Source organism: Neoarius graeffei, chromosome 15, assembly GCF_027579695.1.
Source record: "Neoarius graeffei isolate fNeoGra1 chromosome 15, fNeoGra1.pri, whole genome shotgun sequence".
In the NCBI taxonomy this organism is placed as follows: domain Eukaryota; kingdom Metazoa; phylum Chordata; class Actinopteri; order Siluriformes; family Ariidae; genus Neoarius; species Neoarius graeffei.
In genome coordinates this window covers 36,761,676-36,782,961 of record NC_083583.1, presented here as the reverse complement: position 1 = coordinate 36,782,961, position 21,286 = coordinate 36,761,676, and the positions used below count along the sequence as shown (strand labels likewise).

The 21,286-nt window shown below is 41.5% G+C and overlaps 2 protein-coding genes across 3 annotated transcripts in view; one reads left to right on the top strand and one right to left on the bottom strand.

The window, feature by feature from the left end:
• Positions 1-466: 466 nt before the first annotated feature.
• Positions 467-21,286, bottom strand: part of zbtb37 (zinc finger and BTB domain containing 37) — a 50,954-nt gene continuing 30,134 nt past the window's right edge. The window contains exons 4-5 of one of the 2 annotated variants that reach the window (XM_060941226.1): positions 699-774; positions 467-547 (exon numbers count right to left, since the gene is read on the bottom strand). In XM_060941226.1, the coding sequence (XP_060797209.1) occupies positions 727-774 (48 nt within the window). In that variant the 3' untranslated portion in view covers positions 467-547; positions 699-726. Of the gene's footprint in view, positions 548-698; positions 775-3,403; positions 3,583-21,286 lie in introns of those variants that run through there. The other variant, XM_060941227.1, reaches the window with a different exon arrangement.
• On the top strand, positions 1,163-16,470 carry serpinc1 (serpin peptidase inhibitor, clade C (antithrombin), member 1). Its single transcript, XM_060941229.1, has 7 exons — positions 1,163-1,537; positions 3,460-3,675; positions 3,764-3,901; positions 8,397-8,615; positions 8,747-8,921; positions 9,018-9,082; positions 16,300-16,470. The coding sequence occupies exons 1-7, from the start codon at positions 1,163-1,165 to the stop codon at positions 16,468-16,470; spliced, it is 1,359 nt and encodes a 452-aa protein (XP_060797212.1).

Below are 21,286 nucleotides of genomic sequence, written 5' to 3'. Positions count from 1 at the left end.
GGCTAACCCCAGGGTATACCATACACAGCCTGGGTTGGTCTAGACCGAAACACAGTTGCACAGTGGGCAGAGGAGAGGTGCAGCCAAAGGGGTGGATCTTCAGTCTGCCCTTGAAGGTGGTCAGGGAGTGAGCAGTTCTGACCTCAGTGGTAAGGTCATTCCACCAATGGGGAGCCAGGACAGACGGCAGTTTTGAGCGGGCTGGACAGGAGCAGAGAGGAGGAGGGGCCAGGCGACCAGTACTAGCGGAGCGTAGGGATCTGGCTGGCATGTACAGGCAGATCAGACTTTGGAGGTATGTTGGCCCTAATGCTTTGACAGCCTGGTAAGCTAGCACCAATGTCTTAAATTTGATACGAGGTGTGATAGGTAGCCAGTGCAGGTTGGCAAGCAGAGGGGTGACATGGGAAGAACGAGGGAGGTTGTAGACCAGGTGAGCTGCAGTGTTCTGGGTGAGCTGCAGGGGTCTGATGGCAGACGCTGGAAGGCCATCAAGGCGAGGATTGCAGTAGTCCAAGTGGGAGAGGATCAGTGCTTGGACCAGCAGCTGAATAGGTGATAAGAAAAGGGAGGATATCAGACTCGACCAGTAAAAAGACCAGGTACTATATTATAATAGTTTTTCATTGTCAGGCACTTGTAATGATTGAGTAAATCAATTTAATGCACAACATCTCCATGCTACCATGTATACACACCAAGGTGGGCAGACAAATAGACTGTTCTTTAGGGAAGCTGCGCCATCTGAGTGCTGGATTCCATGTTCCAAAAATACTGTCAAAATGAAGTAGATTAATCATTTAGGATGCGAAACTTCATTTACCAAATTATTCTTGTCATGTCACTGTCCTTGTACATGCACGTGCATGATAGAGATCATGCGGAATTATATAAGCAAAATATAGTTTCATCTCACATAACTTTAAAATTGAGAGGCAACTGTAATATTACTAACATAAAAGTCCAATTTTATTATTCACTGATGCCTTGGATACACCACTACTAGCAGAATATCAGTATTGGATTAGTATCAGTATACACTATAAGCCTTTAATAGAGAGGATGTTATAAAACCTATTTCTGATTCAGATTATTTATTCTCCTAGAAAATCAGTTTGTGCTCAATGTCTAAGCATTTTCACACATTCTCGCTTCTTCCTAGATGAGAATGAGGTGGGTGGTGTGTGTAGGAGTTTCCTGGATCCTCTCCATCTCCATAGCTCATGCAGACTTTGACATCTGCAGCCTGAAGCCCAAAGATCTGCCCCTGGAGCCAGTATGTGTATACCGCAACCTGAATATCCTTGATGAAGAAGAAGAAACAGTTGCGACCTCTAAGGAGATCCCTACGTCCACCAACCCCCGAGTGTGGGAGCTGTCTCAAGCCAACGGGGGCTTTGCACTTTCTCTCTTCAAACAGCTCTCCAAAGGCAAGTATGAGGATGAAAACATCTTCATGTCCCCGCTCAGCATCTCAACAGCCTTCGCCATGACGAAACTGGGGGCTTGCAACAGTACGCTGGAGCAGATCATGAAAGTAAGGCAGTGAGTTTATATGGAACACTTACTTAGCGTATACATTCAGGTCAAAATGACCAATATGTAAGTCTGTTTTACAAATATAAATATTCAGGCCATTTTTTCCTGTGTGACAGAGTTACATAAGCTGTTTTTACATAAGCCATTTCTAGCACCCTCTGCTGGCTGTAAGACAAATCAAAATCTCAACGAAAATGAAAACAATAACAACCCCTCTACTCCTCTCTTACATATGGTTTGTCCATTTCCTTTAAGGAAAAGGGATAGAGCTGTGCAACACTGCTCTGGCTGGGGGTAGAACTCACGTTAAGGTCACAAGAATATAAACAGAAAATGGAATGATCAATTGTATGCCAATATCGCACATCAGGGGTTTTTTTTCCAGAGGTGTCCCTGAAATTAAGATTGCATGTTAAAATCCTACAGCACTGTGGAATTCTCAGTTGTGATTGGTTAGAAGGTGTTGTTAATTTTCTATAATAGCAGCTCTGATAATAGTGCACCTGAAAATCACAAGTTTATATTAATGCCCTTGATCTAATGCTCAATCTATAGTAACAGCTTATTCACAGGGACTTGTTCAGTGGATGCTTCGCATAAACGGATTAAAAACCAGGTGTTGTTATTGATATGGTGACATTGTAAAATGTTTATTTGAACATTTATGGAATAAGTCTCTCGTGTCAGCACTTTGTAGCAGTCAGAGGTAAAGCTGTAACTAAGGACAGAGGAGTTTATTCTTTACAGTTTCTCTGTAACATGCTGAATTTTTCATTTGATTAACTATAAGAAAGAGAAAACAGTGCTGTAGTTGAGCCACTAAACCTCAAGTCCAAGTCCAGTCTCAAGTCCCCAGTGTTCAAGTCCGAGTCAAGTCCAAGTCATTAAAGAAAATTTCGAGTCAGAGTCAAGTCTACTACTGATCTGAGTTGAGTCCGAGAACAGGACTCCAATCGCGCCATTTGACGGTGGCTGTTGCTGCCTTTATGTGAACGCGTCTCTGCTACTGTGTTGGACTAACGTTACTGCTTGACTGCCCCATTTTAGTTAATAGGCTGCAGATAAAAAGCTTGTTCATCGCTCAGCAAGCCCCGACCACTATCAACAGGGCAAATAACATGAGAGAGGGTTAACACTAGCTAGTTCATCTCTCAGCAAGCCCCGCCACCAACAGGGCAATGAACATAGCGTGTCACTGATTCCTCTGGGTGGAGTCTTGCCTAATGACGATTGAAGCTCGAGGTTGTCCCCGTCGTCTCCTCGATAGTTCTTCTACATAGCAGTGCATTCTTTCCCACTGCATGAGAAGTCTGTATAAGCAAAGTGGACAATCCTAGGGGCTTCTCTCCAGGCATTTTAGCACCATTAATGTTAGTTTGTTCCTGAACATGACGTATGAACAGGTGAATGTGCATTCTCTTGCACAAAATTAATATAAAAATTAATGTAGATATAAATATCTTACGCCAAATTATTATGGCATGTTACAAAAAATAAAGAAAAAATCGCCTCCAATTTACAAGTCCGAATGCAGTTAATGCATGAGTCCGAGTCCAAGTCCGAGTAATCAGTGCTCAAGTCCAAGCCAAGTCACGAGTCCTTAAAATTAGGGCACGAGTTGGATTCGCATCCGAGTCCTGGACTTGAGTACTACAAGCCTGAGAGAAAATAATGGGATACTGGTGAGGGAATGACCAGTTTATAAATGCAAGTTTATAAAATGTTTATTGCTGCTATAAATGATAACAGGATCTTGTTTCATGGACATTCTACATCATCAAATGCAACTATTAATGGATAAAAAATAAAATATTGCATTCTTTAGTACTGATGTGGTAACTCTGCTTCACCACACTACCTTTTTAGTGACGTTTCTCAGAAAGTGAAGTTGACCTTCCATCCATATGCCCTCAATCACAGGTGTTCGAGTTTGACACAATAAAAGAAAAGACGTCAGATCAGGTTCACTTTTTCTTCGCCAAGCTGAACTGCCGCCTCTATCGCAAAACACACAAATCTGTGGAACTGGTCTCAGCAAACCGTCTGTTTGGAGAGAAAACATTCGAGTTCAGTGAGGCCTATCAGAACATCAGTGAGATAGTCTATGGGGCCAAGCTGCTGCCGCTCAACTTTAAGGTCTTTAATACTTCACAAAACATAACCAACAAAACAGTAAGAACCATCTCTTTGATCAGCATTCATCAGTCTTGTTTCCTTCCTGCAGGAGAAACCTGAATTTTCAAGGCAGAGAATCAACGAGTGGATTTCTGAGAAGACAAACAATAGAATAAACAACACGTTGCCTGAGGGCTCAATAGATGTAAATACCATTCTGGTGTTGGTCAATACAATCTACTTTAAGGTAGGCATAACTGTATGGGTTCATCAAGGGTTCTCAGAATGGTCCATGGTTCTAGTTTTCTGAAAGGGTTCTACTTTGAATCTTTTCTGCAAGAAAAACATTCTTCATAGAACCTTTATGAAGAGCAAATGAGTGAAATCTGAAGTTGTCAATTCCAATGACAGCTGGAGGGAACCCAAAGCGGGAGGGGTTAGAGAATGGAAAAATATTTAATATAGTTATGTGGTGACTTCCAGTTGGAATGAGTGATGCTTTACGATTCTCTTTTCCACTCTACTGTGAAACAGCCATAATTATTCATTTCAGATGCCCATTCTTTAAGCAGCCAGCAAGATTTGCAAAGAGGAAATGTTGTTTCTACCAGTGATGTACTGAAGTCAGGAGTGGAAAATTCAGTAGCCCAGGCAGCCAGGACAAGCAGATTTCATGTCCAGGGTATGATTTTTTTATTTGAAGGTGCCTGGCGGACAAGTAGCTTCAACAACCAGAAAAGGAAAATAATCCCTACTATTGCAAAAGTTTTTATGTTACAAGAAGGTTTAAATATAATATTATGCTTCATGGGCGGCACGGTGGTGTAGTGGTTAGCGCTGTCGCCTCACAGCAAGAAGGTCCTGGGCTCAAGCCCAGTGGCCGACGAGGGCCTTTCTGTGTGGAGTTTGCATGTTCTTCCCATGTCTGCGTGGGTTTCCTCCAGGTGCTCCGGTTTCCCCCACAGTCCAAAGATATGCAGGTTAGGCTAATTGGTGGCTCTAATGTGAGTGTGAATGGTTGTTTGTGTCTCTGTGTCAGCCCTGCGATAACCTGGCCCATAGTCAGCTGGGATAGGCTCCAGCTTGCCTGCAACCCTGTAGGACAGGATAAGCGGCTACAGATAATGGATGGATGGATTATGTGATGTACATCACTGCTGTAACAATAGCACAAGCTACTCATTCTGAATGCCACCACCTGGTTGCACTACACACATTATCTGAGACGATCTGACAGCAGAATGACTTTTACTAGGCAGATTAATTAAGTATATCTCATTGCTGTAATGTTTTCCAACAACTTTGAGGGCACAAACATACTCATCTATACTGGAAACTGTTAATGAAGACAAATAATCACAAATGTTGATTTCCTTTAGTCACCATTAATGCACTTGTCTAGTAAACTAGCTGATTGATTACCTGTTTTTACATTGTTAGTTACCACTATTTTATACCATTTTAGTTTTTCCAGGCAACTAAAGCATGGCACTGGGCAGCACACTAGAGCTTTTACTTGCTTGCTGTGCTTGCTAATGAATTTATGAAGGGAATTTAATTTATCACATATACATTTTTCCTCCAGAATGATTATCTTTAGGGGGAAGGCATCTGGTTTGTGGTTCAAAAGGGTTGTTTTGAATTGTATGTGTTGTACAGTTTTGGTGGGAAGTTTACATACACAAGCAAGAATGTCATGGCAATATTGGGCTTTCAATGATTTCTTTGAACTGTTCTTTTTCTGTGACAGAATGGTTGCACCACATACAGCTTTAATAGGAAACCCCCCCAATAATTTAGTGTACAAATTTTAATTTATTTTGGGTGTAAAAAAAACCCATACATGTTGGATGTCACATCGCTTGCGACAAAGACCGTCATTGGCTGTCTGTGGCATGGCGAAGATGGAGGTGAGTGGCGAGACCAGCAATAGTGGCATAGGGCCTTCTGCACAGGTGGCATGCAAGTCCTGTTGGTGCTACCTTTTCAGGTTCCTTTCTTCTAAGTCGATGCTGAATTATGCACTCAGAGCGATCCTCTTTGAAGAGCTTGATACTCTGAGGTAGGCTCCTTCGCTATGATGATGATTGATTATTAGCTTTCAGTTCCCACGTCTCTGAGTCAATCCCAAAGCTCTTCACTGATGCTTTTATACAGCCCTTGTAGCGTTTCCTCGGTCTGCCCCTTCCATGCTGTCTTAATGTCAGCTCTCCATAAAACAACTATTTAGGTATCATGCAATCTTCCATTCTAATTAAGTGGCCTGCCCACTGTAGCTGGCATTTCTTTACCAAGCTCTCAACTGATGGACAGCCAGCTTTAGTTAGAACTTTGAAGTTGGTCACTTTACCTTGCCAAGTCACGTGAAAAATTTTGCATAGGCACCTTTAGTGAAAAGCCTCAACTTGATACTTGATGGAGGTGACGGGCATAAGTCATCCAGGACTCCATGCAACGTGCAGAGCAACATGCTCAAAACCACGGCTCTGTAAACAGTGATTTTAGTTTTCAGGGTGATGTGGTGGCTATTCCAGACATGGTCATAGAGGTGACCAAAGGAGGCACTAGCTTTAGCAGTGCAATTGGCAATCTCATGGTCTAGTTGGCCATCATCAGCGAGAATGCTCCCCAAGTATGTGAAGGCATCTGTGTTCTTCAGCTTATAACCATTTACCAGGATACATGGCTCCATACGTTCCGACCATAGCGGGGGCTGGTGCAGGACTTTGGTTTTCTTGATGCTGATGGTCAGGCCAAAGTCCTTGGCTGTGGTACAAAAGTTGAGACAACGTCAGAAACATCTTACTTGGGCTAAGGAGAAAAAGAACTGGACTGTTGCTCAGTGGTCCAAAGTCTTCTTTTCAGATGAAAGTAAATTTTGCATTTCATTTGGAAATCAAGGTCCTAGAGTCTAGAGGAAGAGTGGAGAGGCACAGAATCCAAGGTGTTTGAAGTTTCTGCAGTCTGTGATAATTTGGGGTGCCATGTCATCTGCTGGTGTTGGTCCACTGTGTTTTATCAAGATCACTGAGCAACAGTCCAGTTCTTTCTCTCCTTAGCCAAGGTAAGATGCTTCTGATGTTGTCTCTGTTTCAGGAGTGACTTGATATTAGGACTGCAACAGTTGTAGTCCCTTTCCTGAAGACATCTGTGTGTGATGGCTCTTGATGCACTGACACCAGCCTCAGTCCACTCCTTCTGAAGCTTTCCCAGTTTCTTGAATTGACTTTTCTTGCCAATCCTCTCAAGGCTGCGGTCATCCCTGTTGCTTGTGCACCTTTTCTAGCCAGTCTTTTCCAGCAATGACCTTCTGTGGCTTACCCTGTGGTTTTCGATAGGGTTGAATTTAGGACTTGTTTTAAGCTTAATGTCAGCCTGCTTTATCCATTCCACAACCAGCTTTGATGTGTTTGGGGTCATTGTCCTGTTGGAACACCCGATTGTGTCCAAGTTCCAATTGTCTAGCTGATAGTTTGAGGTTATGCTGAATAATTCAGAGGTTCTTCTGTGTTCCATCCACTTTGTGCAATGCACCAGTTCCACTGGCAACAAAACTACCAACATGCTGAACAGATGGTACAGTGTTCCTCTGTACCTTTGTTATTGTGGCAAAACAACTCAATCTTTGTCTCACCTGACCATAAATCTTTCCTCCAGATGTTTTTTTCTTTGTCCATGTGGTCAACTGCAAACTTTAATTGAGCTTGAAGGTGTCAATTTTGGAGCAAGGTCTACTTTTTTGGACAGCAACCTCTCAGTCTATGATGATGTAAAACTTGTTTGACTGTAGACAGTGTCACTGGTGTTCCAGCAGCTTCCAGTTCATGGAAGGCCTGTGCCTTGGTAGTTCCTGACCATCTGAACCAATTTCCTCTCAGCTGAGGGTGACATTTTGGGTCACCAAAGTGTCACCCTCACCTTGAAATAATTTGGTCTTACACTTTCAAATAATTTGTTCTTACAGTTGTTTGAACTGATGATCTTGGAATCTGCAATTGTTTAGAAATGTCTGAGTTGTGTGATTCTATGATCCTCTTTCTCAGATCTGCACTGAGCTCCTTAGACTTTCCCATTGTACTATGTGTTGGTGAACACAATGAGTACTGTCAAAGAAACCCTTTTTATGTTGGCACAGAGAAGCTACCAGCTGTAGTCAATCATGATCACTAAGAGGAAGTTAAAAGGCCGTGGCAAGTTAAGACGTTTTTGAACTTTCAGCATTGATGTATATTGCACAATCATTCTACCATAGAAAAAGAACAGTTCAAAGAAATTATTGAAAGGCCAATGTGCCATGATATTCATGTCTATGATATTCATGTCCCCGTATGTAAGTTTCAAACAGCTGTACATGCAATAATATTGCACTAGCCAAGTGATACCAGGAAAACCATGACAACTCAGCAATGTCCACTAGACACCGACATGGAATTACCGAAGGTGATAAATTACTGCCATCATTCACACAGGTTGAGTGTAGGAAATGAAAGAAAGGGGATTTTATTTACAATGTCTAGTAGTAGTAGTATGTCAAAGTGAGTGGATTTCTTTTTCATTAGCTTGATCAACACCTGTGATATCATGAAACTTGCTAAGGTGCATGAAATTTATCCACTTGACATTATTACTTCACAGGGACTGGAATGAATGAAATCTATCTATCTAATAATAATTTTATTTATTTTTAAAATTTCACATCTACCTTTCTTGCTACATGACATTTGATGTTGTACATTATCTAGGGCCAATGGAAACACAAGTTTGACAGATATAATAGCATGGAGTCCAAATTCCATGTCAACAAGACGCAAAGCTGCCTGGTGCAGATGATGTACCAGGAAAACATATATCACTATGGAAACTTCCCAGAGGACAAGGTACAGGTGCTTGAGATGTTCTACAATGGAGAAGGCATTTCAATGCTGATTGTATTACCACACAAGGACACAAAGCTTGCTGAGGTATAATTTTGTAACTTCCTTTTTTTTTCTCCAAAAAAAAAGACCAAACATCCAATAACTTTTTGATTACAAGCAGTAAAAGGTGTTCTTGCCTGACATTCTACACCTGTTTCTACACCTTTTTAATAAAGGTGGAGGAAAATTTAACTCTCCAGAAACTCAGTGACTGGTTGAACAAAATGAAAAATAAACCAGTGGGAGTGCATTTTCCACGTTTCCGCATAGAGGATAACTTTGGCCTCAAAGAGAAGCTTCAGGCTATGGGCCTCCGTGATATTTTCAGTGCAGAGGATGCCAGTCTACCAGGTAAAGCCTCTGGTTATGAATTTCACAATCCATGCCTAAGTATAACTGCATAGTCCAGTATGAGAACATCTTTCTCTGTCTGGAATCTATTTTCAGGCATGGTAGCGAAGAATCAGAATGACCTTTACGTCAGTGATGCTTTCCACAAAGCTTTCCTTGAAGTAAGTTCCTCTTTAATAGCAATTAGTCTATTCCAGCATTGTTTACACAGTGAATAATCAATCACTGGGTCTCATTTTTCAAGATACATAGGAATTAATTTACAGTCATGGAAAAAAGTAATCCCTCCTTCAGTTCTATATTTTTATTTAGGGCCTAAATAACAATTGTGTAGTCTTCACCAATTTCTGTAAACAAACAAGTGTTGCCAGGCAAAACAAACCTCGCCTGGCAGCACTTATTTTATACCTACAGTGGTGCTTGAAAGTTTGTGAACCCTTTAGAATTTTCTATATTTCTGCATAAATATGACCTAAAACAACATCAGATTTTCACACAAGTCCTAAAAGTAGATAAAGAGAACCCAGTTAAACAAACGAGACAAAAATATTGTACTTGGTCATTTATTTATTGAGGAAAATGATCCAATATTACATATCTGTGAGTGGCAAAAGTATGTGAACCTCTAGGATTAGCAGTTAATTTGAAGGTGAAATTGGAGTCAGGTGTTTACAATCAGTGGGAGGACAACCAGGTGTGAGTGGGCACCCTGTTTTATTTAAAGAACAGGGATCTATCAAAGTCTGAGCTTCACAACACATGTTTGTGGAAGTGTATCATTGCACGAACAAAGGGGATTTCTGAGGACCTCAGAAAAAGCATTGTTGATGCTCATCATGCTGGAAATGGTTAGAAAACCATCTCTAAAGAGTTTGGACTCCACCAATCCACAGTCAGACAGATTGTGTAGAAATGGAGGAAATTCAAGACCATTGTTACCCTCCCCAGGAGTGGTCGACCAACAAAGATCACTTCAAGAGCACGGCGTGTAATAGTCGGCGAGGTCACAACGGACCCCAGGGTAACTTCTAAGCAACTGAAGGCTTCTCTCACATTGGCTAATGTTAATGTTCATGAGTCCACCATCCGGAGAACACTGAACAACAATGGTGTGCATGGCAGGGTTGCAAAGAGAAAGCCACTGCTCTCCAAAAAGAACATTGCTGCTTATCTGCAGTTTGCTGAAGATCACGTGGATAAGCCAGAAGGCTATTGGAAAAATGTTTTGTGGATGGATGAGACCAAAATAGAACTTTTTGGTTGAAATGAGAAGCGTTAAGTTTGGAGAAAGGAAAACACTGCATTCCAGCATAAGAACCTTATCCCATCTGTGAAACATGACAGTGGTACTATCATGGTTTGGGCCTGTTTTGCTGCATCTGGGCCAGGACGGCTTGCCATCATTGAGGGAACAATGAATTCTGAATTATACCAGCGAATTCTAAAGGAAAATGTCAGGACATCTGTCCATGTACTGAATCTCAAGAGAAGGAGGGTCATGCAGCAAGACAACAACCCTAAGCACACAAGTTGTTCTACCAAAGAATGGTTAAAGAAGAATAAAGTTAATGTTTTGGAATGGCCAAGTCAAAGTCCTGACCTTAATCCAATCGAAATGTTGTGGAAGGACCTGAAGTGAGCAGTTCATGTGAGGAAACCCACCAACATCCCAGAGTTGAAGCTGTTCTGTACAGAGGAATGGGCTAAAATTCCTCCAAGCCGGTGTGCAGGACTGATCAACAGTTACCGGAAACGTTTAGTTGCAGTCATTGCTGCACAAGGGGGTCACACCAGATACTGAAAGCAAAGGTTCACATACTTTTGCCACTCACAGATATGTAATATTGGATCATTTTCCTCAATAAATAAATGACCAAGTAACATATTTTGTCTCATTTGCTTAACTGGGTTCTCTTTATCTACTTTAAGGACTTGTGTGAAAATCTGATGATGTTTTAGGTCATATTTATGCAGAAATATAGAAAATTCTGAAGGTTCACAAACTTTCAAGCACCACTGTATATGTTGATAATGGTAATATTTCTCAATCATCAGCTGTCAGGTTATAGTCCTATGAAAATCCATGACCTTGAGTATGACATTTCAAAGTCATTCAAGGTCAAAGGTCATGGCAGCAACTGAAAGCCCATATGGGACTTCTTATATGTTGATAATGGTAAACATCTGGCTATCATGAACCATTTTAAAGTTATAGCCCTTTGAAAACCCATGACCTTCAGTTTGACCTTTCAAGGTCACTCAAGGTCAAAGGTCATGGTGTCAAATGAAAGCCCATATGGCACTTCCTATAAGTTGATAATGGTAAATCTCTGTCTACCATCAACCGTTTTCAAGTTACAGCCATCTGAAAATCCGTGACCTTGAGTTTGACCTTTCAATGTCACTCAAGGTCAAAAATCATGGTGCCAAATGAAAGGCCATATGGGAGTTCCTATATACTCATAATAGTAAACATCTGTCTCTCTGCAACTGTTTTTGAGTTATAATGGAAAAAAAATTATTTTGACTGAAACGTTGACCTTTCCGGTGACCTAGACCTTCACCTTGACCCGATTAACCCCAAAATTTAATCAGGTAATCTACGGACCACTGCCCAGCTACCCTGAAAATTTGAAGTCAATCGGTGCAACCGTCTAGACGCTAGATTCTTAACAGACAGACAGACACAAACAAAAAGTCGTGCAGAGCACGATACTTGCGAAAATCACAAAGAAACGGAACTTATGGACGATTAGGTGTTTTTACAAGATTTGACCTCTGTGACCTTGACCCACCAAAAATTAATGATGTTTTTGTATGACCCTAGTGAGTTGTTCTGTGCATTTTGATGAAGATTGGTCAAGAAATGATGACGCTAGAGCACCAACAAACAAACAAACAAACAAACAAGTCAACATACTTGCAAAAATCTCCGATTTTCGCAAGTAACAAACAAAAATCAAACAGCACTGATTACAATACCTCGCCCCGCTTACCCTGTCACGGATGAGGTAATAACCTCAGGTGACAACAAAAAATACAATGGATTTAATTATGTAGTTTTTCTAAAAAAGTAAACCAACATTCAGAAACCAGGTGAGGATAAAATAAGCACACCCTTCCTACTTCCAATGGAATTGTTAGCAGCCAGATGTTACTCATGAAATGCACAAGATTAATTAATCATCAAGAAATATGACCATCTCTGTAAAAGCAGAACTTTTGGCAATTTGGTGTTCTGGAGCACTCAGTTGTGTACCCGTATGGGTTCTGGGTGAGAATAGGCCCAACGTATCCTCTGTGTGTCGTAAAAGGCGACTAAAAGGGGTTGGCGTCAGGAAGGGCATCCGGCTGCAAAACTCTAGCTTCAATTTCATGCTATGATCCGGAAAAGAATTGGGCAGGGTACAGCCCGAAGTACCCTGTGGGCGCCCCCACCTGCATACGACAAAAAAAATGCTGGGGACACCGATGGAAGAGTAGTGGGATATGACGGCTTCCAAAGGCCCGATGTGCTACCTGGAAGTCAGAAAGGAAAGGAGGGATGGAGATATGCTACATGGAATGTAGGCTCTATGATAGGTAGAGGAAGAGAGCTGGCAGATGAGATGGAGAAAAGGAACATTGATGTAATGTGTATCCAGGAAACCAAGTGGGGAGGTAATGCTGTTAGAGAAATAGGAGGAGGATATAAACTGTACTACAGTGGAAAATCCAATAAAAGAAATGGAGTGGGGATTATACTGTCACAAAAGTGGAAAGAAAATGTACTGGAAGTGAAGAGGGTCAATGACAGACTGATGTTAATCAGACTGAAAGGTGGACTGGAGATGGTCACAGTAATATCAGCATACGGTCCACAGGCCAGATGTGAAGAGGAGGAGAAAGAAGCTTTCTTGATGGATCTGGAAGGTCTGATAGAGGAAGTGGCAGAAAATGAAAAGCTGGTAATTGGAGGTGATTTAAATGGACACTTGGGTTGGGAGAGCAATGGTTATGACGGAGTGCATGGTCGTCACGGCTATGGAGTGAGAAATGAATAAGGGGAGAAAATCCTAGACTTGGCGCAGAGGCAGGAGTTGTTAGTGTGTAACACAAGGTATAGAAAAAGAGATGACCACCTCATTACATATAGTAATGGAGGAAGATGTAACCAGCTGGACTATATCATGGTCAAGCAGAGTGAAGCAAAGAACTTGAAGGACTGTAAAGTTATCCCAGGGAGTGACATTGTGAGCCAACACAGACTAGTGGTGCTTGACATGAGAAGCAAAGAAGAACAAAAGCGAAATGTCTGGAAGATTCAGAACATGGATACTGAAGAATATGGAAACAAAGTGTGAGTTTAATAAAGCGGTGGAAAAGTTGAGTGCAGGGAGGGAAAGAAAAGGTGATGCCGAGGGTATGTGGCAAAAGTTGAAGGAGACCTTGAGAAAAGCAAGTGAAGAGACATTAGGAAGAACAAAGCCCGGAAGAAAGAAACAGAGAAACTCATGGTGGTGGAATGAAGATGTGAGACAAGTTCTCAAAGAGAAGAAACTGGCTTTCAAAAAATGGCAGAAGTCAATGTTGGAGATTGATAGGATGGAGTACAGGTTGAAAAGGAGAGAAGCCAAGAAGATTATCGCTATCGCAAGAAAGCAGGACATGCAGGAGCTGTATGACGAACTAGAGACCAAGGAAGGGGAGAATCGAATCTACAGGATTGCAAGAGCAAGACACAGAGTGTGAGGATATGGGAAACATCGATATCATCAAAGATAAAGAAGGAAAAATCTTATTCGAGGAGGAAAAGATTGGTGCCAGGTGGGCCGACTATTTTGAAGAACTCTTTAACATAGAAAATGAGAGGGAAGAGACAGGAGAATCGCTCAAAGTGGAAGGACCAGTAAAAGGGATAGAGGTGGAAGAGGTGAGAGAGTCATTAAAAGAAATGAAGAACAACAAAGCACCAGGAAACAGCGAAGTAAATGCTGACATGTTGAAAGCAGGAGGTGAACAATGCCTGATATGGTTGACAGACATACTGGGAGCGGTATGGATGGAAGAGAACATCCCGGAGGATTGAAGGAAGAGTTTGATAGTGCCCATTTTCAAGAAGAAGGGTGACATTCTGGAATGTGGTAATTATCATGGAATTAAGTTATTGGAACATGGACTGAAACTATTGGATAAAATATTAGACAAGCGAATCCGTGCAGTGGTAGAAATTGACCCTAAGCAGTTTGGCTTCATGCCAGGAAAGAATACAACAGACGCGATCTTTATTGTCAGACAACTAGTAGAGAAAAGAATTGAAGGTAACCTGTCAGTATTCTGTGGTTTTGTGGACCTTGAGAAGGCATACGACCGTGTTCCGAGGGAAGTAATGTACTGGTGCTTGCGAAGAAAAGGAATACCAGAGAAACTGGTCAGACTGGTCATGGAAACATATAAGGAGTCAAAGACAGCGGTGAGAACAGCAGAGGGGATGTCAAGAGAGTTCGTGATCAGGGTAGGACTACACCAAGGCTCAGCATTAAGTCCCCTTTTGTTCGTGATTGTCATTGATGTACTGTCAGAGCATCTATGAGCTGAAAATCTGTGGGAGCTGCTTTTTGCAGACAATCTGGCGATTATGGCAGACAGCGCAGGTCAACTGCAGGACAGACTTGTGAGATGGCTGGAGAGTCTGGAAAGATACGGGTTGAAGGTGAATGCTAAAAAGACGGAGGTGTTAGTGTGCAGTAAGAAAGGAGATGAGAATGTTACTATCAGAGACAGACATGGAGAGGAATTGAAGCAGGTAAAATGTTTCAAATACCTGGGATCGCTAGTCGCTGATAGAGGAGGGTGTGAAAAGGAGGTACAAGCAAGGGTGAATGCTAGCTGGATGAAATGGAAGGCGGTTAAACCAGTTATAACTGACAAAAGGATGCCAATGAGACTGAAAGCAAAGGTCTATACAACTGTAGTCAGGCCAGTGTTGACTTATGGGTCAGAATGCTGGGGCTTAAAGAAGAAAGAAAGATCAAAGAAAACTACTAACAACAGAGATGAGCATGCTCCGAAAGATGTCACTGCGTGACAGGATAAGAAATGAGGAAGTGAGAAGAAGAACAACAGTGATGGCAAGTGTAGTAACAGTAATAGAACAAAATAAACTCCGCTGGTACGGTCATATTTTAAGGAAAAAGAAGGAGGAGGTGGTGAAATAGGCATGGGAAGAGCCAGTGAGGGGAAAGAGGAGCAGAGGGCGCCAGTTGAAGAGATGGAAAGATGGATTGAGTGAGAGACTGGAAGAACTAGGGTTGAACGAACAGGACGCCGAGGACAGGCAGAAATGGAGGAGGGGGGATCATGGCCACCGACCCCCAACCAGGGGAATAATAAGGTGTTGGCAAAGAAGAAGCAGAAGAAGCACTCAGTTGTGTCTACATCATGCCAAAAAGAAAGGACGTCAACCATGACCTCAGAGAAGCAACTGTTGCTGCTCATCAATCTATGAAGGGTTATGAGGCCACCTTTGAATTTCACCATTCTACAGTGAGAAGGATTGTTTACAATTGGAGAGCCTTCAAGACAGTTGCCAATCTTCCCAGGAGTGGCCTTACCAGCAAATTCAGTCCAAGGTCAGACCACTTAATGTTCAGAGATACGTAGAAAGAAAAACCCAAGAGCTACATGATGTGGTAGCAGTCACACTGAAATGGCTGAGTTGCATTAATGGAATATTTAGCACATGACACGTTGAGGAGGAGCTCTTCCACTATTTGAGAGCCATTTTGATGTTTTCTGCTCATATGTGAACTTTGCCTTTTATGGAATTTTGCCGGCATCACCAAGTATAAATCAGCTGTGCCGTGAACCTGTATGATAATTTATGGGTGATTGATATTTAACAACAGATTTGCATATGAAGAAACTGTTTACGTTTGGCCAAAAATTTTACTAATTATTTGGTTCCTGAAGTAACAAAAGTTCCTTATAAAATTTTGTGGGTGGGTACAAACAAAAATAATAACTGCAGTATTGGGATTAAAATAAAAAAAACAAGGTCACGCGCACACACCTCTAACTTTTAATGCTTAGCAGCAAAACCCACAAAGCAGCAAACTATAATTCCCTGCTGAATATTCTGACAGCATGCAAAACTCTGGTATTAAATTGCATTCGGTTTGTCTAGACTCCTACATGATGTTAGTCTTCTACGCATACTACTGACATTTAGATCAAGGTTATTAAAAGATGTCAAATCTATTTCAGTACACCCCAAGGTGAAGCCCTACATAACAGTAAAAAAGTTGCTATAGATGGAATCAAAAACAAGACAATATAATATTAAAATAAACTAATAATAATAATAATATATTCATAATAACATCTACCTTTCTTCAAGGTCAATGAAGAGGGTAGCGAGGCCGCAGCAACTACTTCTATCCTGTTCATCGGTCGCTCCCTCAACCCGAACCGCGAGGTTTTCTTAGCTGATCGGCCTTTCCTGCTCTTTATCCGAGAAACCACCATCAACACCCTGATCTTCGCAGGCCGTGTAGCAAATCCCTGCTAAGGAGATACAGGTTCACTCCTTTACTCACGATGAGTGAGGAGAAGAGAGAGGAAGATTATGATGAAGCGCTCAATGATGGTGTTATTATTCTCATTCTACAGGTGGTATGATGGTGTTCCACTTCATTATTCATTACAAATAAAAAAAAAAAAATTACAAACTGGTGTACTGTGTTTCTATCACGGGCGATTGCTCTAAGACAACGAGAGAGGCTCAGCCTCCTCTAAAAATTCTGGATCTGAAATAGCAATGTTATAAGTTATAACATTGCTATTTCAGATCCAGAATCATAGAAATATATGTGCTCAACCCAACTACAGTGCAAAATCATTCCGTTATAACTTTCCCCAGTTCACCTAATGTGTGCGTGAGTTTTTCCCCCTCGTGACAGCGCGATGCAGCCCAGCCTCAGTGGACTTCAATGGCATTTGGGAGCTCTGCGCTTTCAATATCAAAATGCAAGACGATTATTGGACAAATACTGCGAAAACGCCCGCCCCACGGACTCCCAGCCTCAGTGGACTTCAATGGCATTTGGGAGCTATGCACTTTTCAATATCAAAATGCAAGACGATTATTGGACAAATACTGTGAAAACGCCCGCCCACGGAGTCTCACGGACTCCCAGCCTCAGTGGACTTCAATGGCATTTGGGAGCTATACGGTTTTCAATATCAAAATGCAAGACGGTTATTGGACAAATACTGCGAAAATGCCCGCCTACGGACTCCGAGCCTCACAGTGGGAGGGACATGGCAGTTTCCGCGAGGAGACTGGTGATTGGTGAAAGCGGCTGGATATTTTCTTTGATTGACAGCTCATTTCAAATATAGACAGGCAGCGGTGAATTTCAGTTCAATCCCATGCGGATTCGCAAGTGCTGTGGTGTATTGTAAGAGATCAGTTTACATTTTGATTTCATTCATTACATACGGTTTCTACCAGCTTTTTTAGTTTGTATATATTTTCATTGTAAATAAAGTGCAAATATAGTGTTGTCAAGTTTGCTATCTTAGTTCCAGAAATGTCGTTTATTTGAGTGACTGAACTTGAACTTGAAGGGGCTAGTCAGCTAGCAAGAAAGCTGCACACGGATGCCAAGCATTGCTGATTTAATTTTGGCGAAGCCATTTGCCAGTCTTCCTTTCGAGGAAAAAATTAAAATTAAAGAGCAGGGTAGACCAACGCCTCAAATTGACTTGGTGAAAAAGGTAGGGAATAATACTCGTTCCTTTCAGCTCTCCTGGTACGAGAAAGTGAATTGGCTAACAGCAAGTGACCCACATCAACAACAGTAAATAGGCTACTTTAGTAATATGTCATGGATGGACCAAAAATATAGAATCTATTTAAAATGTTTATGCTGATTATATTATATTGGAATATATATTTTTCTGGATATGAATTAAACACAGCTACAATTTGGAAAACATTTTTAAACAAAAACACAGCCGAGAACATTTCACACTACAGACCTGGATTAAAAGTGAAGGGTTATCAAAATTGTCAATAAAACATTTCTCAGTCAAAATAAGTAAAATATAGGGAAAGTGTCATTGAATGAAATGTGTGGCACCCAGCTCTATGTTTGGCTCCCCAAGGTCAGTGCTTGTGCCTATTCCAGAACACTCTGCTGTTACTGCTGAGGTTCCTGACAAAGAGCTGCTTTCAATAATGATCAATTTTTAAACAACATGCCACAATTTTAAAATATAAAATGTTAAAATATACCCCTCCCCAACACCACCATCATGTATATTGGACAGTAGGCTAATGGGCCAAAAGAACCTGTTATTTCACAGTTTGTGACCTTGCCAACAATCAGCCAGATCAGAGGCAAGAGTATGGGCAAAATTGATGTGTTTTTTCTTTTAAAATCTGGAAACATCGTAACCGACCAGCCTCCCCTGTTTGAAAGACTACCAGCCGCCACTGGTTTCTATATTATTGACATACCCGTGAAATAATTTGAGAGCTGTGGTTTTATTCCATATGTTGAAGTATTTCCTTCTGAAACAGGAAGTCGGTGACAGCTTGAAGTACTTGACCAACTTGTACAGCAGCCAATAACATTCAATGTTATGCCACACCACCACCATAGTATCTAAACAAACCTGACGATAACTTAGTGAACTAGCTAAATTGGGAAAACATTGATGAGTTTTTCATTTACTCTTGCTGTTAGAGGAATCATGTTCTAAAAAGACAATCACAAACTCCATCAGTGTGAGGTATTGACATATTCCAGGATTGATCTGCTCCAAATTAGTAAATCTCATCTCATTCATCTCATTATCTCTAGCCGCTTTATCCTGTTGTACAGGGTCGCAGGCAAGCTGGAGCCTATCCCAGCTGACTACGGGCGAAAGGTGGGGTACACCCTGGACAAGTCGCCAGGTCATCGCAGGGCTGACACATAGACACAGACAACCATTCACACTCACATTCACACCTACGGTCAATTTAGAGTCACCAGTTAACCTAACCTGCATGTCTTTGGACTGTGGGGGAAACCGGAGCACCCGGAGGAAACCCACGCGGACACGGGGAGAACATGCAAACTCCGCACAGAAAGGCCCTCGTCTGCCACGGGGCTCGAACCCGGACCTTCTTGTTGTGAGGCGACAGCGCTAACCACTACACCACCGTGCTGCCCATGGAAAATGCTAATTAAAAAAAAAAAAGAGGCAGTGATTTCTAAATTTACTTTGATTTGTATTCCATTGCAGACAGTATGAACCCAAGATATTTCATGTTTTGTCTAGTCAACTTCATTTCATTTATTAATATACATCCATTCCTGTATTTCAGGCCTGCAACACATTCCAAAAAAGGTTGGGATGGGGGCAATTTAGGGCAAGTAATGAGGTAAAAATAATTAAATAATGATGTGATTTGAAACAGGTGATTATAATCATGATTTGGTACAAAATCAGTATCCAGGAAAGGCCTAGTGTTTGAGGAGCAACGATGAGCCGAGGATCTCCAGTTTGTCAACAAATGCGTGAGAAAATTATTGAAATGTTTAAAAACAATGTTCCTCAAAGAAAAATAGGAAGGGATTTGGATATTTCACCTTCTATGGTGAAAAATATCATTCAATGATTCAAGGAATCTGGAGGAATTTCGGTGTGTAAAGGTCAGCCTAAGGTTTAGGTTCAGCCTAAACTGAACACCCGTAATCTCCGATCCCTCAGATGGCACTGTATCAAGAACCATCATTCATTTATAGCTGATATAACCACATGGGCTTGGGATTACTTTGGCAAATGCTACAATATGGAGTTACATCCACAAATACCAGTTAAAACTTTACTGTGCAAAAAGGAAGCTTTATGTTAACTGTGTCCAGAAGCTCTGTCAACTTCTCTGGGCTTGGAGGCATCCGGGATAGACCATCACACAGCCAAAATGTGTATTGTCAGACAAGACAGTATTTGAGGTCTTTTTTTTTTTTTTGTAAGAAATGGACACTGTATGCTTCAGACCAAAGAAGAAAAGAACCAACCAGATTATCATCAAGTCCAAAAGCCAGGGTGTGTCATGGTATGGGGTTGGGTCAGTGCCCTTGGCAAAGGTAACTTACACTTCTGTGATGACAGCATTAATGCAGAAAAGTACATTGAGATTTGGAGCAAGATATGTTGCCTTCAAAACGACATCTTTTCCAGGGATATTTCAACAAGACAATGCTAAACCACATTCTGCACACATTATAAAGGCATGGCTGTGGAAGAAGAGGGTGTCTGTCCTCTCTGTCCCCAATAGAGAATGTGTGGAGAATTTGGAAATGAAAAATATGACCACAACCCCATAGTGTTGCACACAGAATGGGACAAAATCACACCTGAAATGTTTTATCACTTGGCATATTCAGTCCCTGGACATCTTTTAAGTGTTGTGAGAAGGAATGGCAACATTATAAAGCCATGGGGAAGCCATGGCCTAATGGTTAGAGAAACAGCTTTGGGACCAAAAGGCTCGCCAATTCATATATGTTATACAGTTAGGTCCATAAATATTTGGACAGAGACAACATTTTTCTAATTTCGGTTCTGTACATTACCACAATGAATTTTGAACAAAACAATTCAGATGCAGTTGAAGTTCAGACTTTCAGCTTTAATTCAGTGGGTTGAACAAAACGATTGCATAAAAATGTGAGGAACTAAAGCATTTTTTAAACACAATCCCTTCATTTCAGGGGCTCAAAAGTAATTGGACAAATTAAATAATTGTAAATAAAAATGTTCATTTCTAATACTTGGTTGAAAACCCTTTGTTGGCAATGGCTGCCTGAAGTCTTGAACTCATGGACATCACCAGACGCTGTGTTTCCTCCTTTTTAATGCTCTGCCAGGCCTTTACTGCAGCGGTTTTCAGTTGCTGTTTGTTTGTGGACCTTTCTGTCTGAAGTTTAGTCTTTAACAAGTGAAATGCATGCTCAATTGGGTTGAGATCAGGTGACTGACTTGGCCATTCAAGAATATTCCACTTCTTTGCTTTAATAAACTCCTGGGTTGCTTTGGCTTTATGTTTTGGGTCATTGTCCATCTGCATTATGAAACACCGACCAATCAGTTTGGCTGGATTTGAGCACACAGTACGTCTCTGAATACCTCAGAATTCATCCGGCTGCTTCTGTCCTGTGTCACATCAATAAACACTAGTGACCCAGTGCCACTGGCAGCCATGCATGCCCAAGCCACCACACTGCCTCCGCCGTGTTTTACAGATGATGTGGTATGCTTTGGATCATGAGCTGTACCACGCCTTCGCCATACTTTTTTTCTTTCCATCATTCTGGTTGAGGTTG

Coding starts and splice junctions, on each gene's coding strand:
- serpinc1 (XM_060941229.1), top strand. CDS start 1,163: ATGAGAATGAGGTGGGTGGTGTGTGTAGGAGTTTCCTGGATCCTCTCC. Junction 3,676..3,763: donor TGCTGCCGCTCAACTTTAAG/GTCTTTAATACT, acceptor TCCTTCCTGCAG/GAGAAACCTGAATTTTCAAG. Junction 9,083..16,299: donor TCCACAAAGCTTTCCTTGAA/GTAAGTTCCTCT, acceptor CCTTTCTTCAAG/GTCAATGAAGAGGGTAGCGA.